General features: G+C 32.0%; 1 protein-coding gene across 1 annotated transcript; it reads right to left on the bottom strand.

Annotated features, from left to right (window-relative positions):
* Window positions 1-6,482: 6,482 nt before the first annotated feature.
* Window positions 6,483-8,240, bottom strand: LOC139521297 (uncharacterized). Its single transcript, XM_071314772.1, has one exon. The coding sequence runs from the start codon at window positions 8,238-8,240 to the stop codon at window positions 6,483-6,485; it is 1,758 nt and encodes a 585-aa protein (XP_071170873.1).
* Window positions 8,241-19,077: the final 10,837 nt, after the last annotated feature.

The raw sequence follows: 19,077 nt of genomic DNA, 5'->3' as shown, positions 1-19,077 counted from the left end.
AGATACATATAGATGCTACCAATGCATCGAGCGTGATACGATATGTATCCACTCGAGGCAGTTAAATGTTCAAATTGATGTCATAATCGAATTTATACGAACAACTGAGATCAAACGAACCACACGTTGATTAAATAAGAATAGTCCACAGGTCATGAAATGGATATATCGAGTAAGAGTTAGAGAAAAAGATTTCGCTGAACAGGTAGAAATACCTATACATAGAAACATCTTACTTTTAAAATTACATGCATTGTACAGTAATTTTGTTTATAGAGCCCAACATAGTCTTTGAAGAAACGTCTTCGTTTTCAACATATCATTATAGATTGATTTTTGAATGTTGATTTTATTAGTACTCACATTAATTTTGATTCTGTTTAAAGAAACATAACTAAATATGCATTAGTCTATAGATTAGTTGTGTGACAAATCATAGTTCTTTATTTCATCGGGTCTGAGCACTTATAGTTTGTGTATCAGCTAGATGTGTATTTATTGAAACTTTGGTCTTGGACAACATGATTAATGAATTATTTTCAATAGTCTATGAACAATTTTTCAGTTACAGCGAGTACTCTTAGATCGGTTCTTTATGTCTTGTTCTTGTCTTAGCTTTTTTTTTGTGATTTGTACCATTTTAATCGTTCAAGCCAATTTCAGTTGACTTTATAGTTATATCTTATGTTGCGCTATTGTACCATCGTTGCAGGTCAATGGCGGATTGAGCGCTCACGATCACGCTTTACCCAGCTGCTACATTGTAATTACCTGTTTTAAGTCAAGAGCATGGAGTTAGTTTCACAAAAAACAACAACTTAAGACTAAGAAATATACTGAATTATTCATGATTATTTTTGTTATAGAATATTTATAGAATATTTCAAACGTCCGAAAAATTGGAAGAAATACTAAACAAAACGTCATTCTAACAGATACTAACTCTATTAACTAACAAATTGTCAATGCAATTTCAATGATGTAATTTTGAAAACTACAGAACACAACATAAATATTACATTTGGTTTATTTTGCTTTTACACTATGAGGTGTCCAAGTACACAAATTAGGCAAAAAACTTCTCAACCAACTTTATTATGACAGGAGCACAACTTTAATACATGAAATATTTCTGTCAGGTTTCAAGTACTTAGATTTAATATCGCATGAATAAGACCGTTTTCCCACTAAAAAAGGGAGGGGGACGGGTATTTTTCTTAAAGAAATATTCTGATCCTAATTTTGATAAAAAAGGGAAAAAAAAGAAGAAAGTATTCTGGTCTAGCAGCTGATCAAAATACATATGTATATATTAATTATGAATCCGGAATTTCAACAAACCTAATAGTGTTGAATATTGAAAAAAAAATTATCGAAAGCGTTAAAAAAAACCCAGAAAAAAGTTCTGACTCAGATAAAAACAAAAACACCCCTCTCAAAGTTAAATCGTTGCTCCCTTATGTAAGCCAATTTGGTGATTTGCTGTACTTTATGATACTAAAGATGTCTCGATTTTAAAGAACTTAGATTTAATATCGCATGAATAAGACCGTTTTCCTACCAAAAAGGGGAGGGGGACGGGTATTGTTCTCAAAGAAATATTCTGATCCCAATTTTGATAAAAAAAGAAAAAAAAAGAAGAAAGTATTCTGGTCTAGCAGCTGATCAAAATAAATATTAATTATGAATCCGGAATTTCAACAAACCTAATAGTGTTAAATATTGAAAAAAAAAATGATCGAAAGCGTTAAAAAAAAACAGAAAAAAAAGTTCTGACTCAGATAAAAACAAAAACACCCCTCTTAAAGTTAAATCGTTGCTCCCTTATGTAAGCCATTGTAATGATTTGCTGTACTTTATGATACTAAATATGTCTCGATTACGCAATAAAAAAACGTAGGATGCAGCAGCGTGCTTACATACGTAGAAAAAGGATTGCGATCTTTAGGATTACTGCATTTCTATCTTGTCTGTTTGTTTCAAAACCCAATTTTTCCTCCAAGGAGTATTTGGCAAAGACAAACGAGTAACGACAATTTCACACAAGTCAATGTGTTGCACAAATACAAAATCAAACCTGTAGAATTATAACGGATCATTTGATGGTGTAGTATATACGTATACCTTAAGGGGAAAGACATATTGAAATTAGAGGCTCTCAAGAGCCCGTGTCGCTCACCTATATTTACTGATGCTTTGAAAATCATGTAAAATAAGGTTAAAATCATAATTAATAGAATTTGATATAAGCTATTATTTATAGAAACTATAATGGTATCTAAGATAATAACAAATACATTGCTTCGCCCTGTGCAGCTGGAAACGACCGCAGATGTCCAACGTTGAAAAGTTGGGGCAAAAATGGACACACTAGTTTCGCTTGATACAGGTCTGAATTTGCATTGTAATTAAATATTTGACACATCATAGGTTTCTGACACAGAATAACTGTAGTCAAAGAACTTAGAATTTGTTGTAAGATTTAAATTAATATTCATTTTTTGCTATTGTGCAATTAACCATGCTGTTGTGATTTCCACATTTTTCACATAAATGGTGTAATACCATCAAGTTTTTCTAGTAGTCAAGTTTACTCAAAATATTAAAGAGATAGAGATAAACCTGTGTGTCTCTTTATAACACAATAAGTGTCGGATTTCCTATCATAATTTCCATGATTAACACATGCCTATATGGAAACAATTGAACGGATAAACTCAAATGGTATAACTAAATCAAGTTTTACACGGATCTCCGAACGCAATCAAATTTGGTTTAACGTTATGGAAAACCTGAGTGAAAATGAGCAGAAATATTTTCAACTTGTCGTTTCACAATCCAGTCATCTTTTCCTCGTTTATGACATCACCGAATTCGAATTACATGTATTACCAAAGATATACTTGTCGTGATCAACACGACAGATGTTGAAAGTGGAGGAAGAACTGTTTATAATTCTTATATGCTTTGCATATTAGGGAAAACGTGGATATGATTGGTCGAGAGGACTTCCGGTAGTTGATCTTGACGTTGGTTATTTTTCGATAGACGACGTTGACCGAACTTCTTTTCATAACCAATGTAAACAAGGTGGCGGCAATAATAACACCGACGTTTACAAAATTTATTTTCACTGCACGTAAATCGTTGAATTAAATAATACACAAAAATATTCGTTTAAATGATAATAAGAGTTTTTGCAGTTTATTTTTTATCAGATAGCAAATTTCATTGAGTACATTTTGTTGCGCTAACCAACAAATATATTTATGCACCAGGCCTATTCAATGACATAAATATACAATTTACGTTTGATAGATGTGAAAAATATATTTCTAAAGAATTATAAGGTTTAAACGCCTTTTTTAAGGAATTCATTGGTGTATAAACTGGAATAACTCACTCAAAAATATATCATTAAAGTCAAAAGGACTTTGTTTTCAGTGAATTGGTCGAGTTTATACACCAATAAATTCCTTTAAAAAGGTGTTTAATCCTATAATACTTCCGAAGTACTTTAGTTAACTCATTGAAATAGATGTAGTTTGTGCTTATCAATCTAATTAAGTTTACTGCTTTGTGTATTTGTTTGTTTAAAGCCGACTCTAGCTTTGACCAAGGTATTGTAAAAAGTAAAATCACAAAAATACTCCGAGAAATTTCAAAACGGAAAGTCCCTAATCAAATGGCAAAATCAAAAGTTAAAACACACCAAACGAATGGATAACAACTGTCATATTCTTGTCTTGCATTTTCTTATGTAAAAAAATGGTGTATTAAACCTGGTTTTAAAGCTAGCGAAACCTCTCACTTGTATGAAAGAGGGGCGAACGATGCCAGAGGGACAGTCAAACTCATAGATCGAAAATAAACTAACAAACTCATAGCTAAAAACGAAAAATACAAACAGACAAATAAAAGTACACATGCATAACATAGAAAACTAAAGACTAAGCAACACGAACCTCACCAAAAATTGGGGATGATCTCAGATTTCCGGAAGGGTAAGCAGATTTTGCTCCACATGTGGCACCCGTCGTGTTGCTCATGTTATTACAAACTTGGTAAATAGTCTAATTCAGTATGTCACATTCATCAACAGGGAAGGGGATTGTAGTTACGAAGTAAAGAACATACCCAGGTTATCATCTGTGAAACTGTATTCCATAACGGTGAACCAACTCGTGATGGCGTCCGTAAAATTTACGAAGGGAAGATTTTTACTTCAACATTTGAAACTCTTGGTTTAATAGCTTTCTTGTGAGCAGCAACCCTCTACCAAGGAAATCATGATAGGAAATACGAACACGGGAATATCGTATCAATTGGTAGATATATACTCTGTAACAGGCGCAGCTTGAATGTTGTTACTTTGAAATGGAAAATTCACAATTGGTGTATGACAGTCGCATCCAATTCGTTATATTGGCAACGATGTGTAAACAAAACAAACAGACCACATAGGTAAAAATTTAACAAATAGGGGTACAATAGCAACACAAACCCCACCAAAAACTGGGTGTGATCTCTGTCTGTTTTTATTCGCCTCTTTAATTTTCTTCGTTCATTTTAATACGTAGGATTACTTACAAGAATATTGATGACGAATATAACACAGGTTGTTATTTGCATGTAACATTATTTACCGGTCAAGTATCTCTAATAACGAGGATTTAAACAGTATACATGTTTCGTTACCATAGAAAATTTATTAAACAGTAAAATACTTCGCTGATTGTAGCCTGATACGACCGCAGAGGTTCAACCTTGAATAGGTGTGGCAATTTTAGACACAATATGCAAGCTTGATTCTGTCTGAATTTGGTTTGTGATCAAATTCTTTACATAGTATAGGTTTCTGACACAAAATAAATGTTAAGATCTTACAAATCTATTGCACAATACTGAGCAATTAAAGATTCTTCTTGAAAATACTAAAAAATTGAAATTTGAAAATTTTTGAAAAAACAATGTGAACCCCTTAAAAAATTGGAATTTCAGAAAGATCCATATACTTAAACACGAGTTATTGTCTGGAAACTAGATAATGCTTGTTTTTGGCCCTTTTTATGCCCCTACTTCCCGCATGAATTGGCTAATTACTCCCAAACTCAATCCTAGCCTTCCTTTTGTGATATGGAACCTTGTGGTACAATATAAACTGTTGGCATCATAACCCCCATAATAAATCCAAACCTTCTACTTGTGGTATTAAACATTGTGGTACAATTTCAGAGCAATTGAAATACTTATACACAAGTTCATATCCTGAAAGTAGAAAAAATGCTTGTTTTGGGGCCCCTTTCGGGCCCCCAATTCTACAACAGAACCATTATCCCTAAAATCAATCTCGACCTTCCTTATGTGGTATTGAACCTTCTTATTAAATTTCATAGAGATCCATTCATTTAAACTCAAGTTATTGTCCGGTCACCAAATACATCATAGCACTTTACGATCATAAACATTTATTTGCGGACGTATAAAAATGAGCTGTAAAGTGGTACAGGTTCAAACATTGGTTGTAGTTCAGCAAACCACTAGTAATCATTTACACCATTATCTTACGAGAACGGTTAATCGATGTTCAGGAACAATTGAACACCTGTTTAGAAATAGCCCCTACTGCCATTAAAAGTTTTTAGTCTGACATAGCATCAATCTATGCACAAATTTAATTAAAAGCTTTTTTTTTTTTTTTTTAGACCAAATTACATGCAAAGAAATCGACAAAAAAACTGTAATTCATACTTTTATCTACAATTTTATTTTCAAATGTTATACCAAAAACATCCTAAAATATTCCATAACTTCAATAAGTGTGCAATTTTTTGGTCCAGTTTGAAAAATATGGATTAAAAACTGTAATAGTTGCTGATAATAGATACCATGTCCACATAATAGATACATGTATCATGTCGTACATTTTTTTCTGAAAAGGACTCATTCCATATGTCATGAAAATTGGCTGACTTTTCTTTACACAAATAAACTCATCACAGATACCAGGACTAAATTTTGTATATACGCCAGACGCGCGTTTCGTCTACAAAAGACTCATCAGTGACGCTCGAATCCAAAAAAGTTATATAAGTGTGTAATTTTATATTTCCGAAAGTACCTACAGAGGACTGGAAACTGGACAAATAATAATAGTTAAGCAATAACATCTATACGAAATAAAAATCATTAATCATGTGGACTGTAAGATATATATTGTCATTCGAATACAATTGTATTCAATTTCGTTAGACACGTCCACCAACAATGACCAACGCACAGTCTTTACATGTAACAGTATTTACTACATGTATGTGAATATGGCAGACGGTTAAGTGTTAATATTTTATGTAGGAATATCATATAGTCTTAATGATATCAAAACTCAGTAAGTTTAACAGCTATTCGATTAAGACCCTGTGAGTGAAATAATTAATAGTGTAAATTCGTCGATTTAATGTTGAAATAAGCCACAGATGACGCTACCTATCAAATATGTAAATGTAGCAACCACTCTTATTCATCAAGTATAGTTGATTGCTGTATTTGTCAAATTCAATTCCATATACATTGTGTAGTTGGTCATTTTCACAATGTGCTTTTAAAACTAGGCTCCATTTTTGTTCGTCAATATTCACTTTGAAAACCTGATTTTGTGTGTTGGTAATCAATAACATATTACCTCCAAAACTGGTCATACAATTTGGTACCTCTGAACCTGGTACTTCCATTGTGATCATTCTTGAAGATGATGTAGTTAAAACAATTATCAAACAACACCCCTGTTTTGCTATAGCAATAGTTCTAGTATTGACTGCACACAGCTGCAATTTTCCGGTTATGTTTTCAAATGATTTTGTAACATTGCCTTTCACGTCCATCACTTTAAGTCCTTTACTCTCACAATTCACAAACAGTTTATTTTGTATAATGGCTATCCCAAAGCAATGGTCACCGATATGTACAGTGTGCATGCAGGTTAACGTTTGTGTATTTACAAATACGATTTCCATAAAGGCTGTAACGGCTATTGTATTGTCGTCAATTATTGCAATTGAACTCGGAGGGTATTGTAGATATATTTTGCTTTCTATCTTACACTTCGTGTTATAAAACAACAAATACTTTTCTGACGGTGTCCATACTACAAAAGACTTCTTGGAAATACTTTTGATATAATGTGCATAATTGGAATTCGCATTAATTGATGATAGACAAATGTTTCTCTTATATTTGAACGTATAGTTAGTTGATACTGGCGATATTATAAAATCAGGTAACTTGGTAGCTCTGCCTTTTTTCTGAGATTCATCTAGTGGCACCATTTCTTCTGCTTCAACGGTAGAGGAAGCTGTTTCTTCGTGTTCATTCTCAATAGGTAATGACTGCAAATCAAAATTACAGTGATCTCTATCAAATTCTATTGTTTTCGTAAACTTTACACTTCCCGACTCTTTATCAATACATGATCCAACCCTACAATTCGAAGATATAATTTGAAAAGAAGAAACACTTTTTTCAACGAATAATTCTTTCGAATTTAACTTATCCTGAATGTTTCGTTGTAGAAAAAATATTTCTTTATTTGATTTTATATCCGTTTCTAGCATAGTGTGGATCATTTCCTGTTCTCTGTCTAGTTCAGTTGTTTTCTTCTTGTTTTCTTCTTTTTGTTTCCTAAGCTTATTCTTTTCGGCCTTAAAAGATTTATTAACTTCTTGTTGTATATTAGTTTGAATACTATCTAAAGCATGATTAATTTTCACCCGATGAATCTGCATCTGACGAGATATGTCTTCTTTAGCTTTGTCCAATTCCGCTATATTTACATCTGTTAAACAAGTTAGTTTGCTCAGCTTTTCAGCTACGTGTTCGTACCTGTTTTTCATATGTTTGAGTTCACTCGTTAAATCAGTTTCGCTAATAATTTCTTCTATCTTCTCAACTTTTCTGCAATCTACATGCGTTTCTCGTTTACATTTAATACAACAAAAACACTCGTGTTCTTTACAGACATACTCCAAATCATTCTCTGTATGATGAACACATTTTATCTCAACTGATTTTAGAATTGGTAGTATTGATTCATATTGTTTTGTCGAAATTAAGCTGTGATCTTTTGTTGCAGTAAGAGCTCTATGATAACTACTACATTCTAAGCATAACCGTTCGTGGCATGACACACACCATTGATCTGCAGAATTCGTTTTTTCCAACCGATTACAAGGTTCACATTCCATTCCATACACAAGTTGTCTGAAAAGGGAAAAACATTCTAAATCAATATGTTCACCCCTCTTGTATACTAGTAAATATTGACAAAAAAACGCGCATGTTCTAGGACGTAATGTGACATTGTTTTGCATTATGTTTTGATGTTGTGAATAATGCTTTGAGAAAAATCCTGTTTAATTCATATAAAAATTTCAAAATGCGAGTTTAAACTATTGCGAGTATAACCTATTTTTTGCAAAAATAAAAAAATCACAATCATTTCTAAATTTACTGTAGACGATAAAAAAATAACAATAAACAGTTAGAACAAAAGACTTCATCAGAAGAATATGTTCCGTTTAGAGAATTTACTGTTGCTTTAGGATTGTAGTTATGTCTAAAAATTATATATATATATAAAAGCAGTAGAGAATTTAGAAGAAGTGGACTCGTAAATGGTCGAAGTCGATCACAAATTCAAATCCACTACTTAAAACTTTTTTTCTTAAATTTAAGAGACGCGCAAGATACAATGAGACATTCAAAATAGTTAGTTAAAAACAAACTGACAATAACATGAAAACAAACAACGAAAATCTAGCAAATAAGCAACAGTATGCAAAATTAAAAACCAATTACAGTTAAGAGACCACTCAAGTGAGAACCAAAAAGTTGTCTCTTAAGACAGTTAGTCTTTTAATACAGGTTCAATTTATATGAAATGTACTACAAAGGGATCTTAATTTGGTTGTCTTTTAACACAGGTTTTTGCTTAATACAGGTGGTCTCTTAAGCAGTTTTAACTGTATATTTAAGAGGCTGTGCCAATAAGCATAGAGCTTCGGGTGGAAAGTGAAAAAAATCAAAAAAAATCATCAAACCTTGCTTAAAATAAACATCTTAGTCTTAAAAGATCATACGACAAACAATAACGATCATTTGTGAGGAAAAAAAACATTTTTGACAGTTAAATAATGGTTAACACAGAAACTAGTGAATCTGAGACACTATTTGAGGTAAAAAAAAAAACCAGGATATTCCGACATGAATTATAATATCAGAATAAAGAATAGTGGTTATTGCAAGTAAATATTTTAATTATATAACCTTAAAATTATAAGCTACAAAAATCTTTTCTTAAACAAATGTTTATTTATGGTTGCTATGGTAACAGAAAATCAAAGGGTTCAAGTTTATAAATTTTACACAAAAATAAGCAATTCAGATGTATATAATATAAAATATGGTACTGACAAAAATGAATGACTATCATATAATTCAGAGAAAAAATATAATTTGGTAGACTATTGAATTTTTATTGGTGGCAGCTACCCAACATTATGCTGTTTCGGAGGCAATTTTGTACAAAAACTACAAATTTTGTCACCTAATAGGGGTCACTATCATAAAAAAAAATGCACATATGATTTAATTTTTACTGACAAAATAAGTGTCACATAAAAATGTATTCAATTGATTAGAAAAATATGCATAAAATCTCCATGGCATCCATCCTTTTAGCATAGCAACTTCTGAGGCTGAAAATATTTAATGATGATTTTTAACAAAAATGTACAAAATAAGTCACTTGAAGCCTGCTGATGATAAAACACAACACAATAACAGTCAAATTGTGCTTTAAGAGATGCGAAACTCTCCATAGCAACACTTATTCATGACATAAATGCCTAGTAACCAACTGGTATTTGAAAATACCCACGTTCAATTCATGGATAACAAGCACAATTTATATATATAAATACCTGATAAAAACTAAACTAACATAAATAGATCAATTATGCATCATGTGCATAATAATCTTTTATTTAAAAATATCTTATGTAACACTTCTTATTGCATAGCAACCAGCATATGTGGTGTAAAAGAGGGACGAAAGATACCAGAGGGACATTCAAACTCATAATCAAAAATAAACTAACGATGCTATGGCTTTAAACGAAAATGACAAACATGCAGTATTTTATAAAACACAATACAGAAATTAAAGATTAAGCAACCCCAACCCCACAAAAAACTTAAGGGTGATCTCAGGTGCTCCAGAAGAGAATGCTGATCCTGCTCCACATGTGGCACCCGTAATTAAATTATATTATTTCATGATAATTCAACAAGAATTAATTTTGTTCGATTATTTTATGCATTCAATCTTTCTTTGAAACAGCAAAAAGCGAATAATTGAATAGGCTCTTGTGGGAAGTTGTGACTGGACCAAGGTCCAAGTGTAATGGCATACGATATAGTTACAGTGGAGGTAACATTTATTTGACGCTGATAACGTAAAATATTGTTTTCGCGATGTCCAACTTGGACATATCGGGAAAGGATGTATAATTCGACTGATTTTTATCATTCAAACTTATAACGTTTGTTTTATATGTATGAAGATTATTTGTATCAAGTTTCAAAAAAGTGTCAATAATGCATTTTTTTTAATTTAATAATTAAACAGAAAAAAAAATTTCTACATTCATGAATATTTGATAAATATGAGTTATTTAAAATGAATTTAAAGATTTTTTTTTTATAAAACAGAGATTACAGATAATTTAATGAAAAACAGCTTGTGTTTATCATTTAAAATAAAAAAAAGTTATGTATTTCTTTGAATGGAAAATTAAGTCCACAAATCCAAATTTTGTGCAAACATCTGAAATTTCGACCTCATTTTACTCAAAAAGTAGCACATGAAGGTATATATTTTATTACATATTTGATTTAATCAGGACTGGTATTAATAAATATGCAACTTCATCAAAATTTCAATATGGGATCAAAACTGTATTGTATGCCCTTAAAACACTACTATTTGATTTTTCAATACTAAAGGAGAGGGTGACCATAAATATTTTCGGCCCTCTGCATTTGAAAATAAAGTCATAATACAAGTAAGATTTAAAAATAAGTCAACATAACCAAAATTGACCAAGGAGATATGGCCTTTCAAATCACATAGACAAACCGATGTTGAATTACTGCCGCTCAATTGCTAATATTATTATTGATAAATAAATACCAAAAACGGCAAAATGTGTAGCAAGGTAGTATCTACAAATAAGTAACCATGATCAAAATTGCCATTGATCCATAAAGAGTTATTGGCCTTTGCAGAAAGTTTTTCAACACTTTTAGTAAATTTTGTAATTTTTTACAAAAATAGCACCTGCTAAACATCTGGGCCAAATAAAACCAAATTTGGTCTAAAATTCAATGTCTAATAGCCTGTTGATTTATCAATAAAGTAATCATACTTTTGATATACTTGAATAATTTTACTTTTATGTTTTTTTCTGCATTTCAGGGTTTGAATAATGGCTTGTATCATATTGTAGGGTTGTCATTTCAAATAGAAATTAAAGTGAATATTAAAAGTTTGATCTTTTGATCTTTTTAAACTTTTGGGATTTAATCTTTACAGAGCCCCGTAGGTGCCATGCAAATATAAATATTTTGTTTGCTGTAGATTTAATCAGGTGCGCACCAGTTTGAAAATTCGTGTGCATGACTTTAAAACTGGTGCACACGACTTTTTAAAGCATGTGCATGACTTCGAACGTCATGCGAACAAATTTAAATAGTGCGCATAAGTTTCATAAATTTGTGTGCATAACTTTCAAAAATATTTCGCACGACTTTCAAATTTGTGCGCTCCTCCTTATTGAATCAGTCAACTTTGTTTGAAAGTCGTGGTCTCTAGTTTTTAAAGGACCGCAAACATTTCTTGGCGTCGTATATTGGTATGATGTCGTCTTAGTCGGCGTCATCGTCGTCAGAAGACACATTTGCTTTCCGGACAATAACTTTGATTTAATAGAATGGATCATTATGAAATTTTCCATATGGTTCAATATCAAAATAGTAAGCTTGGGATTGATTTTCGGGGTTTTGGTACCATCAGGTAAAGAAGAAATTGGGACCAAGAAGGGACAATAAGAAGTTTTTTTTGCAGTTTCCTGACAATAACTTTTATTGAAGTGATTGGATATCTCTGTTATTCTAGCACAAGGTACCATACTATAAATGGAAAGTTTGGGGGTAATAACTCCAAGAGGGTTCAAAATTATTTTTTCTAGGGGGGGGGTCATATATTAGTTTTGCGTAATAGTCAGAAATTTTCAATTGCATAGTATTGCGCAATATTGAGAAATAATTCAACTGTACAGTATTGCGCCGTATCACAATTATGCACAATATCAAGAAATCTTCAATTACACAGTATTGCGCAATAGCAAAAATTCTTCAATTTTACAGTATTGCACAATAAATTTTCAATTGCACATAATTGCGTCATAGTAAAATTGCCAAATAACAGGAAATCTTAAATTGCACAAGTTGTTGCATTAGCAAGAACTGTTTAATTCCACAGTAATGCGCAATAAGCAGAGACCAAAGTGACACAGAAATTAACAACTACAGGTCACTGTACGGCCTTCAACAATGAGCAAAGCCAATACTGCATAGTCAGCTATAAAAGGCCCTGAAATGACAATGTAAAACAATTCAAAAGAGAAAACTAACGGCCTCATTTAAGTACAAAAAAATACGAAATACAAATATGTAACACATTAACAAACGACAACCACTGAATTACAGCCGGTTCCTGACTTTGAACAGGCACATACACACATAATGTGGTGGGGTTAAACATGGAAGCAGGATTTTGCCTATTTCAAATTTTTAAGATCTTTCGCCACATTTATTATGTGTCAAAAACCTAAATTATGTCAAAAACTTTATCACAATCCATAACAAGAATGTGTCCAAAGTACACGGATGCCCCACTTGCACTATCATTTTCCATGTTCAATGGACCACGAAATTGGATAAAAAATACAATTAGGCATTAAAATTAGAAATATAATATCATAGGGAACATGTGTACTAAGTTTCAAGTTGATTGGACTTCAACTTCATCAAAAACTACCTTGACCAAAAACTTTAACCTGAAACATGCACTTTCATTTTCTATGTTCAGTGGACCTTGAAATTGGGGTCAAAGGTTTAATTTGGCTTTAAAATTAGAAAGATTATATCATAAGGAACATGTGTACTAAGTTTCAAGTTGATTGGACTTCAACTTCATCAAAAACTACCTTGACCAAAAACTTTAACCTGAAGCGGGACAGACGGACGAACGAACAGACGGACGGACGAACGGACGCACAGACCAGAAAACATAATGACCCTCTACTATCGTAGGTGGGGCATAAAAACTGTATCAAACTTCAATAGTGTGTCCAAAAATGCACCAACTGTTCAGTGTTTTACCTCAGCGGTCGTATCAGGCTGCTATCGGCGAAGCATTTTTTTTTTAAAGTTAACTTGTGCATGAGTATAAATTCGGCACGATTTTTGAAACTGGTCTGCATCACATTAAACCTCTGGCAAAAGAAAATATCTATTTTATTTACATGGCACTTAAGGGGGTTCGCGGGTCTAAATCATTTATATAGGATTTCTCTATATTTTTCTATAAATGAACTTTATCTTATAGTTAACAGAAAAATAAAATAAAAAAGTGGGGTCACCGTTCATTTGCGCTCACAATCTGCCTTCGAAAGAAGCATACATTTTTGTAAAGGTGGTTTTTTTCTGTTGAAGTAATAGGAGAAATAAAGGTAATATCGAAAAAAAAAGAAAGAAATTTATTACAGAAATCGCTCAAATTTTACAATAATTTAGTTTAAGTACAGCTTATATAGAAATTATATTAAAAAATATAGGTCACCGATGAGTTAAAAAAGATATTTCAATTTTTAAGCCAAAAAATGCCATTTTTCCACCAAAGGGAGATAATTTGGAACTTTTTCAATGATGTATACATTTTAAAAGTCATCTGGGGCCAACACGAATTGTTTGTTTTGAATGATTTTTGTACCATATGATAAGTAACAACTACAAAAGGTAACAAATAAAATTTGAAATGAAAAACAAATATTTATGATTGACAATCTCTTCATATTTGTAATTTATTTGGTGATCAATCTCTGCATCTGTCCCGCAAAATTAATCAATGTTCTTTCGAGTTGGCATTGATGAAAAGAGATACAACTGCAATGAAAAGTTTGTATTCTTCGCAAATATATTTTAATCAGAGTTTTTTAAGACCTAGCTAATTCATCAGAAATAAGAGACATCACATGAATAGAAAAGAATGTATGATATTGGAATAAATTTGACCTAACAATACTTGTATTCAAAACCGTCCCTGGTGGGGGAAACCTGAGGAGATAGGACCTTCAACGGGACTTTTGGTCTAGTTTGGGTTCGGGTGTGATTAAGCTCGGGATTGCGGGATTTACCCTTTCGGAATAAGGGAATCTTTTTTTCTAATTTCGCGATGTCGGGATTTAAATTAATTTAAAGTTGGGACCTCAGGAACTCGTGTTTTTAAGCCAGGGATTTCGGAATGAGGAACCCTTCTACCCCTCCCTCTTTATACTAATACAATAGATACGTCAACATTAATGCAGTTTAAGTTAAAGTTTTAGGTATATTCCTTCCATGGATATATATCAGTTATAAAATGAGAGAAGAGTCAGTAAAATGACAGATTTTTTTTGTATCAGATGAACTCAAATAAGGAGTTGTGGTATAATTGCCAATAAGACAAATACTCACAAAATACCAAAAACTGATGTGTCTACTATTGGTCTTCTTACAACCTTCTTCATTGAGCAAACTCCATACTAAGCTATAAACAATGATAAAAACCAGAAGCATGAACAAATATTTAAAGCAAATAAATAACAAAACCCTTGCATGAATTAGGCTTTAACTATAAACTAAGAAATAATATTTATGACAGAATTTGAAAATTGAGTATGAAAATGGGGTTTATTTCAAAGAGACATTGACTCAACCGAATGACTACCACTGAATCACATGCTCCTAAATTGGGACAGGCACTTACCTTATGTGTGAGGTAAGGGGGTAATTTGTTTACAAGCTTAACCCTACTAGTCTTGAACAATAGTGTAAAATTTCGCATAAAATTGGTTCAGAAACTTCCAGCAAATACCATGTAATTTGACTGATTTTAAAAACCAACAGGTTTTGAATTATAGATGCTTGACCATAGTTGAAATAAAGCAAATAATTAACATTTAGGTTATTTTACTAGGATGTTGTGGATGCTTTAATTAGAAAAAGAAGTTAGATCAATAATTATAGCGAATTCTAATCTGACCAACTCTGTAGAGTTATCAACTGTTGAACATATAAAAAATCCCATTTGTGTAATTGGAAAGGTTGTGATGAATGAACTTAATATTTTAAAAAATCAAAATCATTTATGAAATGCAGGACTTAGTATCACTTAAGAGGGGCATAACCAGGGTTGCTGAAATAAAACAGGGTTAAAATTGTGAATTGTAAATGCCCATTAATATTGTAAAAATTTTAGACGTTTTAAACCAATTTCAAAAAAAAAAAAAGCCCCCCCCCCCTTTTTTTCAAACCCTAAATTCACCTTTATTAGTCCCCAGTACTTGATAATTGGCATATTCCATCCATAATAAACAGTTATATCATGAAACAAAACAGTGTAATAATGTTAGTAGATTAGCAGTAGGATGACGCCAGGTCATCTCAAGTCTTCACCCCATATCTGGCACACTTCAGAAAACTCAGAAAAAATGGGGGAAAAGGCATTTTTGAAACCGTCAGCAAAAAAATTCTCTTAAGAGTCTACCCAATTCTATTTATTTGATTAACAGTATAGATATTTAATATTAGGATTACATAATACATCATATCACTGTTAGTCCAGAATTTTGTATTTATATGATACAAATCAGGTCGTAACCTTATCCGAAAATTTAGAAACGAACCGTGTCAACTTTTTCTAAAGGTTATCGATTCAAAACTGTAATTAGATCTATTAATATTGTTTAAGCGCTATTGATATTGATTTAGTTATCAGTAAATTAAAAGTTAACTAAATATTATTATTATACATATGCACTTTCATAAATCTACAATTTGTTGATACCTGCAACAAAAATGTATATGTTCACGGCCGACACTCGGCTAACCGAGAGATTGGTCGGTTAATCTATATTGAGTATGCGGCTATATCGGCGGTTGGTCTGTTAATCGGGTTGGCTAAATTCTGTTAATCATGTGTTATTGAGAAAATCATTGAAAGTTCAGCATGTTTCATTGTATAACTTTCTAAATATATTTTCATCATAAAAAGTATTCATGTCTAACAAAACAATTCTATGTACTGAATTCAGTGGTGTAATTATTATTTTTCTAGCTTCGATGTACGATCTATAAAATGAAAAGGCGGGATACTCATCAATAAATTTATACACATTTTACACACATAAAATGTACACAAAATGACACATTGGTTAAATTTACTTGCATTCGATATCTTGAACATCGAAAAAAGAAAGGCATTATGTTTGTTAACCATATTGATATCATTGTGTGAAAAATCTACACGAAAATCTGTATTTTGGTGACATAAATCAATCTTTATTTAAAACCTGGTCTGTTTATGGGTCGGATGTATAAAACCCGGTCTGTTAATTGGTCTGTTCAGAGTTATGAATGGCAATAAAATTATAATTTTATTTGGCAATGCTATATGGGGTGTTATCGGATCAAATGAGTAGGCTCAAGACGAGCGGCTAAAATATACGAAAACAACACATGAGCAATGAAACATAACATATACGGAAACAACACATGAAATTGAAAATTGATAAAAATGGTTTCAAAAAGTGTAATATTAAAGTAATATTAATTTCATCCAAGAATGATCGCATATATCATGTTGATTCTGTTTAATTGTCATGAATGACACAAATTTGTCATCTACATTGGTAACCAGAATATAAATCTGAGATAAACGTCGTAATTTAACTAAACATCAGTAAGTAAAATATATTGGAATGACAAAATATGAAAAATAAAGAAAGAATAATGAGTAAGATAAATAAAATGTAGAACAAAATGACATAACAATTTAAAGAATACAGAAATAAACAATACCCCCAATCCGGACCCTCATGGTAAACACGACAATCTGGATGGAAACGCATAATATAGAATAATATATAAGGACAGTAGAGAGTGATAAATTGCTAAAAACGAGAGAAAAATAATACTCGTTTAAGAATACACACATGAAACACCGATGGCTGTTGAAACAGTAACGGATTGCGATGTATTTATATTGGTGACAAATTAGAGAAGTTAACATTCGGTGGCAGGTTAATGCCATTTTGCGTTTTAGCGCTTTAGCGTTTTCGCCTAACATATTCTATATGGCGAAAACGCAAAATTGCAAAGTCGAAAACGCGAAACCGATTTCTCGTTTTCGACTTCGCGTTTTCACTTTTTCGACTTCGCGATTTCGCCTTTTCGCGATTTCGTGTTTTCGCCCTATAGAATATGAAAGGCGAAATCGCGAAAACGCGAAATGGACATCACCGGCCACCATAGACAACTGTAGTTCTCCTCTGCACTTATGTAGAAAGGAACTAAACGGAATAAAATGAATTGAAACTTAAAATAACCAAATGTAGCTGCATTCGCTTCTTTCCGTTTACTTCTTTAGAGTGATTTGTAAACAACATATGATTAAGTAATAGAAGAAAAAAACCAATTAGATGATGCTGACGAATTAGGGTTTAACGTCCAGTGACAAATATCATGTTCATATGTGAACGAGAACACGTTATATGTACCCTGTGTTGTAGTAGAAAGACATTTTCAGTCGGAATTGAGAACGTGCTACTTCGAACAGACACAAAAATTAAGGCTGATTGAAAACGTCAATAAAAAATTCATGCATATTCCACTGAGAGGACAATCCATAGCACGCATATATTGAAGTGACACACCCTTCAATAAAATGCAAAGAAAGTCAAAATAAAAATGCTCCTTCTAGGATACCGTGGTACCGTATTATCATTTTTGTTTACTCAGGAACATCTCATTCTTAAATTTTTCAAGGGGAAAATATAAAGGTAGCAAAATTATTGTCGTGGCTAAATAACTCTTAACTGACACAATTTCAATTGTCCAACCCATTAACAGACTTTATTCCCATAATTTTAACTAAAACGTGGTATTATTCACGTTATTTTACAATTATGAAATATTTACTAACGTCAATTTTTTTGTATAGAACCACAGTACTATTTTTTGTCCTTTAAATGATATCTTAATTTGTTTGTTTCGCCTTTTATTAAAAAAAATTGCTATGCGTATAAGCATAAATACTACATACTTGCGCGACGCCTTTTGTTTTTACTGAAAACTGCGCAGACTAAGAAATGTTTTCACAAGTGCAAAATGTTCTATGATAGATACCATTTTGTCAGACACTTTTCTTTTTTTTGATTTTTTCGCTGACGGTTTTAGCTATACACTAAATGCATTTCATATTGGATGTGTATAGATTGATGATTTATTCTAAGATGCATGAGTTTTTTTATTAGTTGTAATTGGTTTTGAACTAACTAGCTGTCAGTAACTGCGTGTACTCTCAGATCTGCACTTAGTGTCTTTTTGTTGTTGGGATGTACAAGTACCCGGCCCCGTCCATTCTTTTTTTTTTATTATTTATTTTCTATTTGTACATGTATCCATCTGATTAATTAGGTTTTTTCAACTGATTTTGGTACATTGTAGTTCGTTCTGATGTTGTACTGTCACTCCACTGTCCCAGGTTAGGAGGGGGATGGAATTTAGCTAACATGATTAACCCCGCCACAATCTGTATGTATGTGCCTGTCCAAAGTCAGGAGCCTGTAAATCAGTGGTTGTCGTTTGTTGCTGTATTACCTATGTGTTTTTCAATCTTTTATTGTACATTAATTATGT

This window comes from Mytilus edulis, chromosome 4 (assembly GCF_963676685.1).
Source record: "Mytilus edulis chromosome 4, xbMytEdul2.2, whole genome shotgun sequence".
NCBI classification, from domain to species: domain Eukaryota; kingdom Metazoa; phylum Mollusca; class Bivalvia; order Mytilida; family Mytilidae; genus Mytilus; species Mytilus edulis.
The sequence above is the reverse complement of the archived record's forward strand: the minus strand, read 5'-3'. Positions and strand labels throughout refer to the sequence as shown.

What these genes read in the sequence shown, in the direction of transcription:
- LOC139521297 (XM_071314772.1), bottom strand. Translation starts at nt 8,240, where the DNA reads ATGGAATGTGAACCTTGTAATCGGTTGGAAAAAACGAATTCTGCAGAT.